This window comes from Pavona decussata, unplaced genomic scaffold (genome assembly GCF_977016875.1).
Source record: "Pavona decussata unplaced genomic scaffold, jaPavDecu1.1 SCAFFOLD_126, whole genome shotgun sequence".
Taxonomy (NCBI): domain Eukaryota; kingdom Metazoa; phylum Cnidaria; class Anthozoa; order Scleractinia; family Agariciidae; genus Pavona; species Pavona decussata.
This window is the reverse complement of record NW_028145540.1, coordinates 207,417-226,735: the sequence shown is the minus strand read 5'-3', so window position 1 is coordinate 226,735 and position 19,319 is coordinate 207,417. Positions and strand designations below refer to the sequence as shown.

Below are 19,319 nucleotides of genomic sequence, written 5' to 3'. Positions count from 1 at the left end.
GCTAACGCTCAATGGGCGGTTCATGGGTTCACTTTAGCACTTTAACATACACTGCAGTTTTATAATTCCCTGATCTATCATTTGTGTCCTTAGTGCTAGCGGCACAACATACATTTGTGCTGGTACAAAACTTGCACTGATCCATTCTCATCCGACCACAAAAATTAAAAGTCGAGAACTTTAAAAATTTCTTGTGCATGGTCAGTAGGGATCCTGGGGAGGGCCCCTTCGTTTTTTTTATTATTATTATTATTATTATTATTATTATTATTATTATTATTATTATTATTATTATTATTATTATTATTATTATTATTATTTTTATATACCACTCCACCCCCCCCCCCACCCCCCTCAATAGTCTCTTCTCGGGGAGAAAAGCTGAACACGGGGGAGTGGCGGAAATGGAGCCTACGAATACAGCCGCCTCTCAAAATAACATTGATGGAAGATCGTCTTGCACAAGCGAGAAATTCATAGTCAGAGCACAACATTAAATAACACAGCTGAAAAAATGGACCCCCGACGTATTGAGGCCGGGCGTCGTCACTTTTAGATACGAGTTGCAAGTGATTTCCCGGTGTATAATCGATTAGTTTTTTCAATTCTTCACACTTTGTCCCCTCGAAACAGCGCGCTATTGTTCACGTTGTTATTGCAAAATCAAGAAGTAAAATTACGCTCAGTGCATTTTGACCTTTCACACTTATCACAATTTTACATTTGAACAAGTATAAAGAATGTTCCCCGATGTCTTGCATTTGAAATGTCATTCAGTTTACAAAAGATGCACCTGAAATACTGTTACCTGAAAATGTCCGACGTGTTTCAGACAGTTTATGCGAGCTTCGATCTGATAATTTGGAAAATTTCAGAAATTGTATAATGGCGGGAAAATACCAGCACGTGATGGCAGGAATTTAAACCAATCACGTTTCGCAGGTGAAGGTACATAAATTCTGCAAGTGGGTACACGTGGAAATTTCATGATCATTTATCTTCACCAACAAACCGAGAAAAATTGAGCTCAAGCAGGTTAAGATATGGCGTTTTCCTTGGATCTAAAGCGAGTTCTGATCAGCGACAGCGTAGACAACTGTTGTAAGACAATTTTGGAAGCGAATGGAATCGCTGTTGACCTCAAAACAAAACTTACAAAGGAACAGCTTCTCGCAGAAATCCAGGTAAGGCATTTTGTTGATTTGAACTTCAGTCGATCAGAACATTTGTGCTTTTGCATTGATCTCTTTTCTTCTCATCACATACCTCTGTTTATTCCAGAATTATGACGGTTTGATCGTCAGATCAGCAACAAAAGTGACTGCAGATGTTATAAAAGCTGGTAAAAATCTCAAAATCATCGGCCGTGCTGGCACCGGTGTTGACAACATCGATATCCCGGCAGCTTCCCTTCAAGGAATTATTGTTATGAAGTAAGTTTCAGTTGTTCATGGGGTCTGATTTTGTCGGAAGCTTGATTTTTCATCGATCTACGGTGATATAAATATTAGTCACGGGTCATCGGGGTCTTGTACAATTGTACAATATACAGGTTAATTCCATTAGATAAGCCCGGACTTCTGTTGTAAGCTTAATACACTAATAGACACTCGTAATTTTAATCATCCTTCTAGCAACGGAACATCAGACATGTTTTCAATAGCTGGGAATTAGTATATTCGCGGGTTTTTTTTATTATTTTATTTTATTTTATTTTATTTTTTTTCTTTGTACGATCAGGTGTGCCCGTGGTATTACAAAGAAATTGTAAAAGTACTGGGGTCAATTTACAACTAGTCACGGCATCACATTTGTCAAACCAAGGTTACTTCGACTATTCGTCTGTTGTTTAGTTTGTAACACTCTTTTAATCACAGAGTTAAAATTTCACAGTAGGATAATTGAAGCATATAACTATTATTGTAACCCCCATACATCATTATTATTACTAGTATTACAATCAAAGACTAGGGGGTGCATTCGATGATCTTGAACCCAGGCTCTCTCTCCTTTGCCAAGCTGGTGATAATGTAATCCGCTGCAAATCCGCGGGGGATGCCAGATACATGTCACAAGATCCATTCAATCGTTGATTGTCCGATACAATCTTGACTCCAATGTGTGGTTCCAGAAAATATCCATACCCCCACCACGGAGGGAATTTCACATAGGACCCCCCCACCCCCCAGGATTTTCCATTTTCGAGGTATTTTTTTAACCCCCCCACCCCTTCGGAAATTCCTTAAATACAGAATACACCCCCACCCCCCTCTGGAAAAGTTTTATTTCAAAAGAACGCCTCAAAAATCAGTTTGTTGTGAACATTTCAGAAATATCAAGAACTGCCTACACGAGGAGAAAATATGCGTTATCGAAGAGCGCGCGCGACGTTCAATTTCAACGGTAGAAAAAGCTTTTGATACTGAAATAATTGTTGTGTTTTATATTTACCTGTGGTCATTGACATCAAACTTTACCATTAGCTTCGCTGAAGATTTTAAATCTAAATTGTTGGAATAAGTCCGGCAATGCAAAAATGTCATGTTTACGTCCCTATGCAAATTTTTGGAGATCAAAAAGATTATCGCTTTAGTTCTACTCAATTGATGATTTTTCTCCTGGTAATCATTCAGTCTAAATATTTTAGTCAATAGTTTTCCTATTAAATCGAATAGCATGGACAAAATAAGCATTAGCAGGGCAGGGAGACAAATAGAGCTTTCAGATCGTAACTTGAAACCGCAGACGAAATGGAGCCGCAAAACGAAATTAGCATGTTCACGTTCTTATGCAAATTTTGTATGAGATCAACAACGCATTAAAAGAATGTTGAATTGGCTCTATTTTGTTGAATTTCGGCATAGAAATTAAGTTAATAGTTTTGGACTTTAAGTTGAAATACTTTGGACAAAATAAGTTTTAACACGGATCAGTTTTGACAAACCAGTTATAATTATTGACCCCGAGAATTGACCTTTGCCCGTAACTCTACACGGCATACAAAAATAACAAACAAATATTTCTTTTTTTTTGTATAATTGGGGCTTTCACTTTATAGCCATACAAAATTTTCTCTTTTAAACATTGATATAAATTCAATTGTTGCCAGTAAACAATATTTTCTACGCAAGAAAGTTTCACAAACAACAGTTTTATAATAACTGAGTCACGCAACGCAGACATAGATTTCTTGTCTCAGTTGGACTACTTCGCTTACAAAGGCTTTTCGGAGAAGGGAAACGTGTTTTTAATGTAACAAGGGTTTCTTTAAAACAGTTAAACAAAGTTATGTCTTCAAGAAAGATCTACGAAGTTGCAAAAGTTTGTAAGTTACAATTTTGAACATTTATGACTGACATGAACGTGAAGTTGACCCTCTGGAAACTTATCCAACCATTCACCCCTCCTCCCCTCTGGAATTTCCTGGGCCATTGACCCCCCCACCCCTCTGGAATTTCCAATTCCCTCCGTGGTGGGGGTATGGATATTTTCTGGAACTACACAATCTGTATTAGGAGTGCTTTTCTACGTTGAACGTAATTAAAAGAGGAGGCTGTGCGGAAATGTCTCCCAGGATCCTTCAGGATCTTTGTAAGAACCTTAATTGAGTGTCATTGGTGGGATCCTGAACATCTTTGCTAGAACCTCACTTGAGGGAGGACCTTTCTAAGAGTTAATGCAAGATCTTGAGGTTATAAGAAAAGATCCTTGAAGATGTCTCTGAAGATCCACAGAGGTCCTTGTGTAGATCTTCAAAGATCTTTGAACATCTTTCAACGATTTTTGCTAGGGATAGATTCCTGCCATTTTGGTCTAAAAATTGGGCCAATTCTAGAGGTTGGTTCTAAAATAGGTTTTCATTAGGTTGGAAATCAAATTATCTCAATTCTGAGTGTTCCCCCTATCACCCCGCCAGGAATATTTCCTCTGTACCTATTATAATCAACATGTCAAATTTACAGAGTGGGTTTATTTTTCTTTCTGTAGTACACCAGGAGGCAATACGATGAGTGCCGCTGAACAGACCTGCATGCTTGTCAGCTCTCTAGCAAGGTAAGCTGATAGCATATTCGGTAATACCAACTAGTCTACCAAAATTTTCATTGTGCAGCTACAGAGAATATCCATACTCCCCCCACGGAAGGTTTTTTGTTTTGCACCCCCAATCCCTCGAGGAAATTCCAATTCCAGTTGAGCTTCATAGTCTGCTTCTTCTTTTTTTCTTTTGTCTGGAGGTCAAGGAATTTTATGCTAACATACTGTTACAGTATGTAAAATTTACAGTAAATTTTTGCCCACAAGAGAACCAAGAAACAGACCAAAGATTTGTAACTTTTGTTAAAATACGTTTTAATAAAATGGGCAGACAGAGTTTTCTATTTTCTTTGGTATAATAATGTTAATGACAAATTAAATCTATTTGTTCATCATTATTTCAGTAATTCCTTTAGGTGAAAATCCCAAGAATTATTCAGTGCACACAGTGTAATTTCAGTTGTATCATAAAATGGGAACTTGCATAGTGTAAAATATGTGCACAAGAACTGTAAATGACTGAAATTTTTGTTGCAGACACATTCCTCAGGCTGCGGCTTCCATGAAAGAAGGAAAATGGGACAGAAAGAAGGTGTGCCTTGATTACATTGTGAATTCTTTCTAGAATTGTAACAGTTTTTCTTACAGTTTTAATCCACAGTAAGGGGTTTGATAAGTGACCATTTCAAGCTATTGGCATTCAGGTTGCAAGTCAGAAACAGTAAAATCTCGGCTACAATATCAACACGTATAATCTCCTCACTGTCCTCCATATATTTCTTATGTTACTAGTTGGGAGATGTCTAAAAATCAAGGCATTTCATCTTTGGTGATCATTTCCTTTATTCTCCTGACTTAAATGTTGAATCAAGCAGTGGCATTGTGAGGAGACATTAGATCTTGGTCACCACTGGGGCTTGAAGGGTTAATGATATTACAGGTGGCATCCTTTGGTCCTTTCATCTGCTAATCAAAAAATGAATTCTGAGAAGCATTTAAGCTTGCTAGTTTGCCATTAAGTAGGTTTAGGAACTTATTAAAATTTTATTCTGCATCCTGTTGATTTAACTTATTTATTATCGACCTTGGTTTGTTTCAGTACATGGGATCTGAACTGCTTGGTAAGACGCTTGCAATTGTTGGGTTAGGCAGGATCGGCAGAGAAGTAGCTCATCGTATGCAGTCCTATGGAATGACGGTGAGAATATAAAGTGTGTGACAGTAATTATTACAAACAACAATGGCATCATACTTTGAATTCAAACTTGGAACTTAAAAACTAGTTATTGCAAAGCAATCTCTCTCACCACACACCGTCCCTGCTTACCAGTTGTTATTGATTTCTAATAATAAAAAAATTATATATCCCTTAATATTGAAGTTTGTGGACCTTTCATTATGTTTGGCAAGACTGCAGCAATTGATTAATATTACTAATTCATTGCTTTGTTGTGTTTGTGTTGACAGACCATTGGCTATGATCCACTTGTTCCAGCTGATGAAGCGGCCAAATTTGACATTGAGTGGATGGAGCTTGATCAGCTGTGGCCAAAAGCAGATTACATCACAGTGCATACACCTCTCATTCCACAGACAAGGGGTAGGTGCAGCTTTGTGATATTACTTATTAATAATAAAAGGAAATCCAATGCTAGATATGTACAGAGGCTGAAACCTCCTGTCCCATGCCTTCAGCCAGCCAATTTGGGCTGCCTGTGGTGCAGTTGCCAGTATATCCTTTCCCCGAAAATTTTGCGACTTTTCAGTTAAACCACTTGGCTAAGCTGTCTCTAATTGTTCGGCAAAAATTGCCATCTTTTTTTCATTTAACATATCCTTGGCAGAATTTGTTAATTAAAATTTGTAAGAACTTCAAATAATTTGTTGGAAATTATTAAATCACTGTTGATGATGAGTCTGTGTATTTTTCAGGCCTTCTTGGTGACAAAACCTTCCCACTGTGTAAGAAGGGTGTGTATGTGGTGAATTGTGCCCGTGGAGGCATCATTGATGAAGCTTCTCTGTTGAGAGCTTTGGAGTCTGGTCAGTGTGGTGGAGCAGGTCTTGATGTGTTTGAAACTGAGCCTCCCACAGGTGAGTAAGTTGCGACAATGCACTATACCGTGCTATCACGTGGGTGATTGTCATACCTTTTAGGGTTAAAATTCGTGGTTTGGTACCCCCAAGGGTGCTAAAATCTAAAACGATTTCCATCAGAGATGTGGTGGTACCTTTTAGGGTATTGAGCTGATAAATATGACAGGAAGTACATGTCAGTCAACTGATTTGGTACCTCTTAGGGGTAAAAAAAATTGTTTGGACCACGCCCATTAAACAGGATTCTGGTACCTTTTAGGGGTTCTTTTCAAAATTTCTATGATTACCCTCGTCACAGATGAGCAGTAGTTGAGTTAATTTGGTAAATTTATTAATAAATTACCCATATCACCTTGTAGTCTTGGCGAGTAGGCTTTCTGACAACATTAATTAAAAATTACTGTTTTTAAAATTAATATTATTACATCATAAGAATTGAGTCACACCTGTTCAAATTCCAAACTGGTAATTTATTGCTGCAATGGAGTTAAGATCTGTCCATTTAACATCAGTGCATTGTTTAGCAGGTTTATGGATTCCTAATGACCGTATTGCAATATTATTGTTCTCCAGGAGTGTCAGCGCAGTTAGTTCAGCACCCAAATGTAATCGCTTGTCCTCACCTTGGTGCCAGCACAGTTGAGGCACAAACCAGAGTAGCAAAAGAGATCGCAGAGCAGTTTGTTGATGCAGTTCAGGGCAAATCACTCTTTGGTGTGGTGAGTTCATTAGTATACATTATTTTTTGTTTTGTTGATTTGTTATAGCAAAATCATAATTTTACAACCAAGATAGGGCGTAAATTTTTTACTTGTGCTGGTATGGCAACGAGTCAACATTTTCAGGTCTGGTTTTTCTTTACTTTTTTTCTTTTTTGGTTTCGCTTACCTTTTGCTCATGGATGCGTTAGATCTGGGTACGAGGTGATGCACACTTTGCATTGCGTGATTCACCATTGTTTTATTTTTTTACTCTGTAAGTTGATGTGTACTTGCTATTTTTGTGAATTGTATTTGCTAATTTTGTGAATTACTGACAGAAATACAGTCATGCAGGAGTCAAATTGAATTTTCGCTGGAACTGTGCAGAGTTTGTCACCCTATAAGTAGTCACCTATATTTAAAGGGCCTAAGTAAAGGCTACACACAGTCTCTTGTTTTCTAAAAGGCCATAGTTATTCCTGCCACGTTTGATTTCATTAATTTAATAAGAATTGAGTGTCTCATTTTATTTATCAGTAAACTGTGAGGTTTCCTTTAGTTAGCAATTCATTTTAGAGTGTTTTTGTTCCGTTTGTAGATAAATGCTGCATTCTTAACAGAAGCCCTAAAGCCTGAAGCCCAACCCTGGTTAAGTCTGGGCGATAAACTTGGTAAGGTGGCTGCGTGCGTTGCACAAGGCAAGGTCACCAAGGTTGCCGTGACAACACATGGAGCTGAAATGAAGTCAGCAGGTCGTTATATCACTGCTGCTGTGTCGGCAGGAATTCTGGGTGGCAGTGATGTCAATTTGGTGAATTCTGCTGTTGTTACAAAAGGAAAGGGATGTGAGGTGAGAGAAGTGGTTCTGAATCGTTAACAACTCTGTCAAATGGAATGCTTGTTTGTTATTGTTGTCAGATCAATCGTTACTGAGATGATGGTGAACAGTAAATCAGAGTCAAATATTTCTGTAGAAAGGTTCCAAGATCGTTAGCTTCCAAAGGGAAACAACAGACTATTTTCACAATGGTGTCATTTACTACAACTACCAGAATCCCTCAGTTTGTTGTATTAGGGACATTGTTGTCTAAACCTCACTGGGATGGGATTACAGAATTTAAATAAGAGAGGAAAAACAAAGAGGGTTCTGGTAGTTGGTATTTGCACAAACATTTTGAAGAACATGTTAAGGACTTATGCTTTTAATTGACTGTGCAGTTCCTGAAAAAATCCATACCCACCCCATGGAAGGTCATCAGAAATTCCTAGGGGGGGGGGGGGGTCTTAGAAGCCAAAATTTTAGAAGCAAAGTGTGAAGCAAAACTGGAATTTCCTAGGGGAAATGTGGGTGCATCATGAGAAACTCGGAAAAAATCCGAGCTCCAGATGGGATTTGAACCCACAACCCTCCCTGATCTAGTCGGATGCTCTAACCACTGAGCTACTGGAGACTCCATGGTGAGCAAGGGTTAAATGTTGGTCTTTGACTAGAACTGCATCACGCAGTCACATAGTCAAATCAATACAGGCCCATATGACTCATAACTGCATTGCCCAGTCACATTAAGACATATCACGCAGGCATGTATGACTCATAACTGCATAGCGCAGTCACATTAAGGCATATCAGAGATGCAACCATCCAACCACCAAAAAAAACACCCAGGAAATTTATGGTGATACCTCACCCTGTTTGAGCCAGACTATATGAACTTATTTAGATAATTTGCAAATTATATTTCTCTCATCAATTTTTCGTCCTTTTGTTAGGTATCCGCAAGCCATGTGGACACTGTAGGACTTCCTTACCCTGGTGCTGTGTCAGTTACGGTCAGCAGTGATGGTAAAGATACCACCATTACTGGGACAGTGGTAGGGGTTGGTGTGCCTGTACTGGTCAAATTCAACAGCCTTGTGTTCAGTGGTGCTGTCCCGCTGTCAGGAAACCTGTTCTTCGCCAAAGGAAACCCTGGAAAGGTCTTGGCTGACCTGGTTCCCAAGTTTGGAGATAATGGCGCCATCAATTACGTCCATGTCGCAGGAGGCGGAGCAGAGAGCATCGTAGTTGTTAGCACCTCAGCTCCAGTTTCAGCACAGTATCCATGTGTAGCACTGTAAAAAGTGCGCAGTGGTCACAACGTTTAATCAAGAAAGTATTATGACATTGATACAGTGATTCTAGACTAGTTTGACTAATAATGTATCATCAAAATATCTGAATAGCATAATTTTTGAGTGAATATTTCTAGACTCTGCTGGTGATATCAGCATTAATCGACACAAGATAACTACAGCAGGTGCTAAATTATATAGGAAAACCATAAGTTTGCAGTCTCATTGGAGTGCAATTGAGTTCTGCAATACAGCCAACTAGTCATGAACGGTAGTTGCCTTCAAATAACAATTAGTTGATTGAAGGACAAAGTGGAGCCCGGTGATAATACTTAAAGAAATTAGGATAGTATTTATTATTTATGTAAACCATTGCTTTCCTGTTTGTCTTTGTGAAAATTATGGGTTAAATAATTTATTATTCTGTAGCTGCATGTATTCAGTGGTCGGTTGTACGTGTGTTGTACTTGATACGTTATCTGTTGCTACAACTAAACAGAGCTTTGGATCAGTTTAATTTAGTGTTTCTTTTTTTCCTCTCTCCCCTCTTGGCTTCAATTTGTCAAGTGACAACTGTAAGAAATCTCTTCCCTGCGGGCATCCCGACTTACCCTGGGTTTTGCGACACCCACATGCTTAGGAGCTCCCAGAAACGTTCACTACGATTTATGTTTGGTCATGGACCACAGGCCAAGTCCAGCTTCCGATATTTCGATTCATAGACTTTGTATGGCAAATTCACTTCAATTCTCAAAATGCAAAAATATAATTATGAATTTGGAAATAGGAAACAAAAAACGCCTAAAATGACTAGAAATACAACAAATACAAGCCCACGTTGACGAAAAGTGAAATTTATTTTTACATCCATGGCTGTATCTCTGAAGAGAATATTCCATACAAAGCAGTAGGTTCGGGCTTGGGCTGCCTGTGAATGGACCTCTGCATGGTGTTCCTGTATCTGCTTCCCATTATCAAATGGTCATACAAGGTTTGTCTTCATGAGCAGTCTACTGGCCAATGAAAAGAAATGTTACTGTCAATTTTAAACAAGCGCGTCTCGGTTTCTCTGCAGTTTTACATATACGAACAGCTCTTGTAAGAATGATTTTTCTCCAATGAATTCTTGGGATTAGACCTGAAACGCGCGCGCCCGATTCTCCTTCTTCTTTCCCTTTTCTAGCGCCTTCCACGCGAGCCGATATACTCGCGCTTTCGTCCGGGTGGAACTGGCTTTCTCCAGCAACAGTGAACGCTAGGACTACTGTGTCACTTAGAGCTCAGCTTGCGGGAAGTTCCTTATCACTTCAACAGCAACCTTTTTTGGCTGCTCCTCGCTTTAAATGTTTCCAGAGTCCTTTTGAGAAAGACTGAAGTACAGGTTTTCAGTTCGATTCGATGACCGCCATAGCATGACTTGTTTAAAAAGAAAACTTAAATCTTGGGTTTGTTACGAGAGAACTTTGTTAAACACAGATGAGTTGGTTGGACGTGTATCTTCATATTTTTCTGTTTTCTTTCTGCACCAACTTCCCGGGCCGTGCTGTGGAAAACACAAAAATTCAGTTTTCAACTTCGTATTTTAAAACAAGTTATAAACATATAAGATTCCATTTGTACAACCACGTCGATGCTATTTTTCTGAAAGACATGAATATTTTTTTGATCTTGTCCATGGTCAGGAACTTCAAAGCTCTTGCTTTGATGTTAAAGAAGTTGGACCATTTTCAATTTCAATGTTACATTTTCATTCCTTCACCGCCGCCTATGTAAAATGCTGCAGACAGTTAATTATCAGAAATTCTTTGTACAAGTCATTATTGAAATGTTTTTCTCCGTTATTATGACTACTTGAAATTTCGTGAACCTTGCGTAAAATATAACTCTTTGCAGCTAATTTAATATTTTCATTTTCTCAGTTTCAGTTCTTTACTGTTCAGTTCACCAAGTTTTCGCCAGTTGTCAACTGAGGTCCTAACCCCCAGTTGAAAGCAATCGGTAAGATTTCGTTCAAGAGTTTCGTTTAAGAGTTCGCTGGCACTTTAGAATTTTCCGTTCAAGTAGTACCCGAAGCGTCTGTTTCACTGGTTTCTCTATGTTCTTTGTTGTTATTTAGTAGCGAACCTTTCGTTTCGTAGAAGGCAGTCGTCAAAGTTGTTCGCAATAAATCACCTGGAGAGTCAATACCTCATGTAAAAGTCTGATTTGTATTTGTTCACCAATCATGCACATATGGTCCTGTGGTAAGCAAAAGTAGTATTTACAAACCTGAATAAGCCAGAGTCCTGCTTTGGAGTTCGGGTGGGTGAAGGCATACACCAACCACGCTACAACTCCAAAAAGGAGTACTGCGAAAACGCAGATAACTGCAATTATACATGGTGCTAGACCCGGAGTCCCCTCAGATATAATCAACCTCTCTTTCTCTTGGATAGCACATTTTTCTTGCTACAAAACAAAGCAACAAAAAAGTTATAAGTTAAAGACATAGAAACAATTTAATACAACTACTATTATTTTACGAGGTTTTTTTTTTCCCATTGATCCAACTCCGACAACCTTCTTCGCACCTTCTTCCCCTCGCTGGACAAAGGACCAGTTTAATAGAAGTCACCATCATTTTTCTCGCGACGTCTTTTAGAACATTTTATGCTGGGGCGAGTGGAGAATAATGAAGTTTTTAAAATTCTTTTCTCGGCCTTCTTATTTGTAGTAAGTACTTTGTCTTTTATGTCTCTGATGCTTTTACAATACTGTAACAATTTATATGGTCATGCAAATAAAGCTTATTGTGGTTGATGTTGTTGTAGACCCAGGATCCAGTCCACTCCACCCCGGCACCTCTCATACAAAATTAAAGACCTTTTGAATAGAGGTGCTATCTGGTTTAAAACATGAAACACTCTCGACTGTCAAAATGCCTGTTGTAGGGTTTAGAAACAAAAGAAGCAACAAGAGGCTTCCACGGAGTGTAATCCCTAATTTGCGGTTCAAACCTGGTGACATCCGTTCACATGGATTGGAAAGAGATCATAAATAGACTAATACCTTTACATAGGCCTGTTCATCCTCAGTTGGAAATGTGAAGCGTAATGAACAGAAGTTTGTATTACATTAGTATTGCGCTAACGGTTACGTTGCCACAATCGTTGTGACTTTTACTTTTTGCGACCGCAAAGATTGCTGCGGAACACTGCAACAAAATTTTCAGTGTTGCGTAGTGTTACATGGTTTTTGCAACTTGTCTAGCAACCTAAACGATGTCAGACAAGTTGTACGAAACATTGCCAAGTGCAGCAAGGTCTTCAAACAAAAGTACGGAATATAATTTGCGCTCTCACTGCAGATCCGACATTATTTCAGGAAAATACATTAACGGTGAAATTACTTGATATATTCCTGAAGAGTTACAGCCTGAGGAAAGCCATCCTGACCGCTGACGATCAAATCCATCTGAACATCTGTGGTAAAATAAAAGGATGAGAATGACCACTCAAAATACGGAAAAGTTCACACAAGCTACATGTCACACGGAAAATGTCTGCATTCGACAAGTTCTCTAGATTGCCAGAGCTTAAAACATGTAGGAATATCGGAAAGTAAGGGAACTATACCTTGTTTGGGGAAGGGGGGTTACCGAAGACTCCACCTATCTTACGAACATTTTTTTTTTAATTACCGACAAAATTTTATTGGCTTTAAAATTTGAGTTGACGCATAAATATTCAGATAGCAAGAGTTAGTATTATTAGTATACAAGAAAAGTGAGGTTTGAATTTCACTGTCATTTTTTATTGCCGGATAGAGGGGTGGCTATGCAATATAGACACCATCTTTTGAGGTTGAAGGGAGCTGCAGGCAGGGACCATCATCTGTTTTGTGGTTTGGTGGGTCCTGTTCGAGTATAATAGTTTGACCACTTCCCTTAACACTGAGTCACTTGACTGCACAGAACTGACATCGTAAAAGATGGGGCCCGCCGACCCGAAATGAAAACGTTTCAACTAGAATTAAGAAAAAGCCCTTGGTTTCCCCCCCACACCCGCCACTATGAAAGTACATGTACTCGACGGTCGTAGCCAGGTTCCATTTACGGATTCAAGGTTTATCCCGATGGAGCAAGCGTAACTGGTTACATGCTCTTCGCTAAGAAAATTAAAGATGAGGAGAACCTTTTAAGCTTGTTACACCAGGTGCAATCAAATTTAGTAGATCTTCTTCTGTCGATGCAATCTTCGCATGAACTGGCAGTGATGCAGCCTAGGAAAAATAATGAAGAAATAGGAAGTCTTCCACTGACAATTTTGTTACATAATGTTACTGATTCAGAAAAACTTCTATAATAGGTTATAAGTGGGAAACGTAGATGAAAGCCCCTTTACCACCCTGTCTTTAATATAATACGGACGTGTTTGTAACCCAAAATATCCAGGCATTAGTTTTTTTTTTAATCTGTTGTAACGAAAATTAATTCGAACACGCTGTTCAGTATATGTGATCAAATGTAATGACCTGTCTACGGTGATGTTAACGAGGTTTCACGGTGCTTCTGATCGAGTCTTGCCTCTCAACAACTTTCACAGGAACAGCTGCAGCTGATAAGGTATCACTGATGAATAGCTTTCACTTCAAGCCGGACATGTTATAGTTGGGCCGCGAAACAGTTTTCAAAACGTCGGTCGACGCCACCATGTGCATTCCACCGTCAACATCATGCCGGTCTCTTAAAACAGCCGTTAGCCGCGAGATTACAGAAAGAAATGTAATTGTGGTACTAACTGCGCAAATGTAATGGAATGGAAACTCACTTGGTTTGGGACGAAGTACAACGGCAGCGTTATCTACAGCCCAACTCTGGTTGATGTGCACTGCATCATATGTGTAAAACGTGCGGAAAATCTGCCCTATAAATCAGCCAATGAGAAATCAGTTGAGAAAGGTGATTAAATTAATTACATTTGGGTAGCAACCCCCTCCCCCCTCCTCCACCAACGTGGCCTGGGTTCGATTCCCGGACTTGGTGTCATATGTGGGTTGAGTTTGTTGTTGGTTCCCGTCTTTGCTCCGAGTGTTTTTTCTCCGGGTATACTCCAGTTTTCCTCTCTCCTCAAAAACCAACATTTCCAAAAATTCCAAATCAATCTGGAGAGTGTCCCCATACTACAAAGCGCATTTGATCATCTCGTCATGGAATTATGTGAAATACAAATAACAAAATTTTAATAGAAATCAAAAACAAAGAAGATATGGACACAGTAAAAAGCGGAGAAGTACATAACATGAACCAAACTTTTTCTAATATACTAATTTTAAGGGTTTTTTACAGGTCATGCAAGTGCCTGGAAACTAAATAACTCCCGTTTGTGGTTTAAGCTCTCCACCTCTTTCTCTCGCATATTTTGTTAATTGTCTAAATAAACTAACATCTTCCAGAGTCCTTACTGTATAAAAGTTCGGTTTTCTTAACCTCATGAAGCATAACCCTTTACTTACAAATGCCATAGTAATGTCTTAGTTTGTCCACATAGTAAGCGTCTGAAATGCCCACATCAACGGGATGAACAGCTCTTGAAATATTGGTGACTGGAATTGGAATCTAAACGGAGCAAATTGTCGGTAAATTATTTGAGAATTGCTTGCATTATTCTTAAAACGTTAGAATGATGATGATGATGATGATGATGACGACGACGACGACGACGACGACGATGATGATGATGATGATGATGATCTGGAAGAACGGGCAGCAGACGTGTCCGTTTTACCCTATTTCGCTGAGAAATAGGACCGGACGTCGGCTCCTATCGGGGCCGATGGCTGCCGCTGTGAGTCCATTTGTTGGTCCTACCCCTTTTTATGATTGTGAAACAAGATAAGGTCGACGAACGAATTTGAAATAGTCACCAGGGGTTTCACTGGCAGAGATCGACAGAGATTTGTTACTTCCCTTGTGGTTCTTTTACTTCCCACGAGAGTGATCAGTGAAAGTGCATGCTGTAAGATGGCGCCTACAACTTTTCGTCTCATCCGAGAAGACTAGAAAGTCTAACCATCTGCACATGTCAGACCATAGGCTGCACTTTCTCCTCGAAAGAGGAAGAGGTTTTGCTCGGTGTCGTAGATAAGCAAAGAAGAAAAAAGGAAAACACTGTGGCTGCTTTATGGTAGATAGATATTCCAGCATGCACGGGCACCAATTAACGCCATTTTCCTCTAAGTGCAGCTGAGCTTGTGCCTCTTGCTTTAGACTCCATCAACCTTGTTCCCAGGATCTCTGCGGCAAGAATAGACCTTGGCATGGGAACGAGGATGTGGACTCCACGTGACCAGCGAGCAGAGAACTTCCTTCCCTTAATCCTTCCATTGCGAGGCATTGAAATACAACAAAACAAATGCATATACATGATTCACTGATGATTTGCTCAACCCATCCCGATGGTGCAGTTTTTTCTCCGTTAGAGAGCAATACAACGGATGAAAATAAACATATTTTTGAATATTTACCTTATGGTAAGAAAACACAATTTCACCGGTCCTGTTTAGTATACACTGAAAGGTGAACCTGCCAACTGAAATATGAACGAAGAATAAAACTGAGCAAACAGAGCAAAATACACTCAGTCAAGGTAACTTCCAAGGAAAATCAAATCTACAGACTGTTTGTATATTGTGGTTAAAATGAAATTGAAGCATAACTAACGGCCATTACCTTCAGGATTGCTGTCTAGAAGAACGTTTGACCACTGAACAATGAATTCATTTCCTAAGTTCACACAAGCAAACAGTCCAGTTAGTACTATTCACGGCCATTACCACCTCTACTTTGCTCTGCGCGTGCGTTTTAAATTTTGTGTACATTTCTTTGGCGTCCGCTGCAAAACAACAGCGTGAAATGACCAAATTCAAGGTTTTTCGGAGAACGTGAACACACTACGGTGAATTTTTCATTCTCTTTCTTAACTTGAACGCCACTCCTACCAATTTGGTTCCTGGGTAGTTCGCCGTGTTTGTAGAAGTTGAACAAGTTGAAAAAACGGCGAAGTAGCACAAATGAAATAAAGTTATTTTTTAGGTGACGTCACTAGCTCTCTTGCTAGTTCCCTAGTGCCATGCTACGACGACGAAAACGACTTTAAGACTTAATTAATTATCTGTTTTGCAGTAGATGTTTTAAACCTGGCTGGAATGTTCCCAGAGGAGCACAGAATAAACGGTTTGTTATTGGAATCAAATTGACTAAGAATTCGACTTTTCAAAAGTTGCCAAATAAGCTTTCTTTTCTCACCATCAGTAAAATGATGCACTGTGCTTGTGGTGTTAAGGGATGGATTGAAGTGCGCCATCAGTGGGGCTACATACTGAAACTTCGCCACCTGGCGGATGTTTGATTTACCAAGGTTGATAAAACCTGGAAAAGCAAAGTTTATTTCAAGACTTAACGTCGCTTATGGACTTAGCAATAGAAATGGAATGAAATTATTTTTTTGCCTGTTTTATTCAGTAAGGACTGTTCAGTGTCCTTACAGTTTCCCTGGTTTGCTAGCCCTTTGAAGGAAATTCAGTTTCAAGATTTTTAAGAAAACGTTTTACCTCGGCTCGTAACTCAGTTGGTTAGACCGCTGGTGATCTAATCAAGAGGTCCTGGGTTCAAATCCGGCAGATTTTTCCTTGACCTCGGCAAAGCAAATTTCCTTCACAGGGCAGCAAATCTGGGAACTATGAGGACAGTAGTCCTCGCTTTAGCACTCAAAAATAATCTCATTCCATTTCTATCACATTACACGGGTGCTACACGGTGCACACATCTTATGGATTTAGCATGTAGGTCCCCATTAGCTTTTACAAAAGAATTGTCTGCCTTTCTTATTGCGGCAAGCGCAATCTTTCTTCTGTAATTGCTCCCTTAAGGTCCACAGCTTTTTTTTTACGCGATCCTTTAACAAAATACATTTTGAATTTCGCTACCTGTTCGCATATTACGAGGGTGAAAGGCTACCGCACCCCCCAACATCCGCCAGAGTATTATTCCTGCTTGCAGAACCCTTCTTACCCCAACGATATTCCCTGTGTTAGGATGTCGAAGAGACATTTAGTTTAAGTCTGTATTTCTTGTCAATACTTTCCTTGTATAAACCGGTTTCTCCTGTGCTAAAAATAAGCTTTCTTCTTGTTGTCCGCTCATTGGGAAATTAACATAAATTTCACTCACCCCCGGTGGTAAGGGTTGCATTTTTGACAAAATGGCCATAGTACGGAAATTCGAAAGACAGTTCGACGACCTTAAGGGCACGCTCGCCGGACGACAAATACTCGTCTCTCACGCTTCCAGGTTTGTTCCTGAGATCAGTCCAGAAATGTCGGCCATCTTGATAGAAGTGTGTGGTGTAATACTTGTGGTGGTCCTACGAGTAAATCAGTTTAAAAACGTTTCTGAGATCTTCTCAGTAGAGCGTTGACAGCAATTCAAGTTTGCTTGTATTGTATATTTCTTAAAAACCCGCGCCATTGTACTCTGTTAGCAAATTAGGAAAACCAAAATCAATGGTGCCTTGTTTTCGCGCGTATTCCCCACCTGGCCCTGGCAACATTTTCAGCTAACCTGTCCGCAGACGTCTCCTATTCGCTTTGAGCTATAAATCGCACTGTTGGCATCTGTGGTGATTGCCTGGTTTGATAAGTTTTAGTTTTACTGCTGGCATACCCCCATCCCCCCCCCCCCCCCCCCCCTCTTCCGAATTATACACTCAATAAAGTAATCTACGCACGTTTTCGCATTCTCAGCTGGCCTGTCATTATTTTTACCCATGTTGACGTAAAAATCTCTCATTTCCTTGTTACCAGTCTCACAAAAATGAAATAGTCCCCTGATCATGAGTTACGGGAACTTTTTCCGCGTACCGTATCTATGGAAATACGCTAAGAAGAAGAGAGGTGAGTCAAACAATGGGCAATGCTTTCTATAATATGGCTGTTTGAGTTACTCAAACAAAACTTTATCAAACGTTTTCATATTTTATAAACAAGAAGAAAGTTTTCAATCTTTTATACAACATAATAACTTAAAATAGTTTTCTGGAATAGTTGCATTAAGTCACGCCAAGCGAATTTGAACCAATCACTGCGCAGTTAGCGTAACCAAGATCTTGCCTCCGGACTCCATATTAAATAATCGCGAACTGAAGAACTAAGAAAAGTCTATTTGAGGTACCTGCACTGTATCATTCGAGATTATCTGTCTCTTCTCACGGCTTTTGGCTATCAGCTGTTTATAAGGATAATTCTTCTGTTGTGTTTCGCCCAGCACATTTCCTGACCAGGGAAAATATTTTCTTGTTATGAAGTTCATGAAGATTCGAAGAGTATACTAAGGATACAAACCTTCTTTGCCGTTTATTGTCCTCTACTACAGGAGTCAGCTTGATGGACCTTCTTTCAACTTGTTTTAGCAAGTAACTGGAATCTTTGGAGTAAATAAGCCTAACTTGCCCAAAACCCGTGGCAACCATTTCAAAGGGCAGCCTCGCTCTGTAAAAATCCCGCACTACCGAGTCAAACGAATCACATTGATGTGTATTCCTTCAGTTAAGCATATACGTTGCTCTATCAATGTAGGTACGCAATTTACGACTCATACAAAATAGAATCTTAAGTGGTAAAGTTATAGTGACTGAACTGTTGTATCATACTCACTCTTCGGCTGACAGCTCGTGGGAACCAAAATACTGAGAGTGCAGCTTGTGACAAGAATCACAAAATGGAGTCGAGAAGTGAATATTCCGGCTTTTAACCCAGGATCACGCAAGAACATTGCTCAAGTTATCAAGGAGGTGTCTTAAACCAAGGCTCATAGCGAAAAGAACCATCCTAGTTTGTTTGTGATGGCATAAACTGTTTGATAAGCTTTCAAAAACATTGTTTTCTTCAAACAGGAAAACACCGAAACTCGTGACTCATCTGCATACATTTATGCGTATTGCTGCTAAATGCATCGCTGGGTCGGCAATGAACCAAAACAAATTTGTATCACAAACAATTCTATTGAAGCCTTTTTGGTAAAGAGAAAACTTTTTTAAACAACAAAAAAAAGAAATTCAACGGTAAAACAAACGGGATAATATCCGCTGCTTGCATTAAAAAGAAGCCACACGCGCGTGCGCAGAGGTTCGTGAAAATACCGCTTCAGATTTTCGAACCTTTAGTTTTAAACGTAGTAGATATGTAACCTTCCTAGCATACTCAGTGGGATTAAGAAGTGACTGGAGTTGCAAGAAAAATGTGGTTTGATTCACAATTTAAAACAGGAGGCTATTGGTAATTCTAAGGTTTGCACAGTTTCGCTTTGCCAAAAAAGGGAAACACATGCAAAGTTTCGCT

At 39.5% G+C, this 19,319-nt stretch overlaps 2 protein-coding genes across 2 annotated transcripts; one reads left to right on the top strand and one right to left on the bottom strand.

The window, feature by feature from the left end:
- Window positions 1-947: 947 nt before the first annotated feature.
- On the top strand, window positions 948-9,462 carry LOC146469219 (D-3-phosphoglycerate dehydrogenase-like). The gene is made up of 10 exons (XM_085123592.1): window positions 948-1,184; window positions 1,282-1,433; window positions 3,988-4,053; window positions 4,573-4,627; window positions 5,135-5,233; window positions 5,503-5,635; window positions 5,968-6,129; window positions 6,706-6,851; window positions 7,432-7,683; window positions 8,604-9,462. The coding sequence occupies exons 1-10, from the start codon at window positions 1,044-1,046 to the stop codon at window positions 8,949-8,951; spliced, it is 1,554 nt and encodes a 517-aa protein (XP_084979718.1). The 5' UTR covers window positions 948-1,043; the 3' UTR covers window positions 8,952-9,462.
- A 321-nt stretch (window positions 9,463-9,783) lies between these two features.
- Window positions 9,784-19,070, bottom strand: LOC146469218 (plexin domain-containing protein 1-like). The gene is made up of 12 exons (XM_085123593.1): window positions 18,636-19,070; window positions 18,154-18,254; window positions 17,155-17,347; window positions 16,231-16,353; window positions 15,655-15,708; window positions 15,450-15,514; window positions 14,439-14,541; window positions 13,754-13,849; window positions 13,118-13,205; window positions 12,334-12,406; window positions 11,214-11,393; window positions 9,784-10,488 (listed from the first exon to the last, which is right to left on the bottom strand). Exons 1-12 carry the CDS (start codon window positions 18,751-18,753, stop codon window positions 10,396-10,398), a joined length of 1,287 nt encoding a protein of 428 aa, XP_084979719.1. The 5' UTR covers window positions 18,754-19,070; the 3' UTR covers window positions 9,784-10,395.
- Between the last annotated feature and the right edge of the window lie 249 nt (window positions 19,071-19,319).

Excerpts from the sequence above, each read along its gene's own strand:
- LOC146469219 (XM_085123592.1), top strand. The coding sequence starts at position 1,044 with ATGGCGTTTTCCTTGGATCTAAAGCGAGTTCTGATCAGCGACAGCGTA. Across the intron at positions 1,434-3,987 it reads CAAGGAATTATTGTTATGAA|TACACCAGGAGGCAATACGA; the intron begins GTAAGTTTCAGT and ends TTCTTTCTGTAG. Across the intron at positions 5,234-5,502 it reads TGCAGTCCTATGGAATGACG|ACCATTGGCTATGATCCACT; the intron begins GTGAGAATATAA and ends TTGTGTTGACAG.
- LOC146469218 (XM_085123593.1), bottom strand. The coding sequence starts at position 18,753 with ATGTTCTTGCGTGATCCTGGGTTAAAAGCCGGAATATTCACTTCTCGA. Across the intron at positions 15,709-16,230 it reads AGTGCATCATTTTACTGATG|GAAATGAATTCATTGTTCAG; the intron begins GTGAGAAAAGAA and ends GTGTGAACTTAG. Across the intron at positions 13,850-14,438 it reads AAGACATTACTATGGCATTT|GGCAGATTTTCCGCACGTTT; the intron begins GTAAGTAAAGGG and ends GCTGATTTATAG.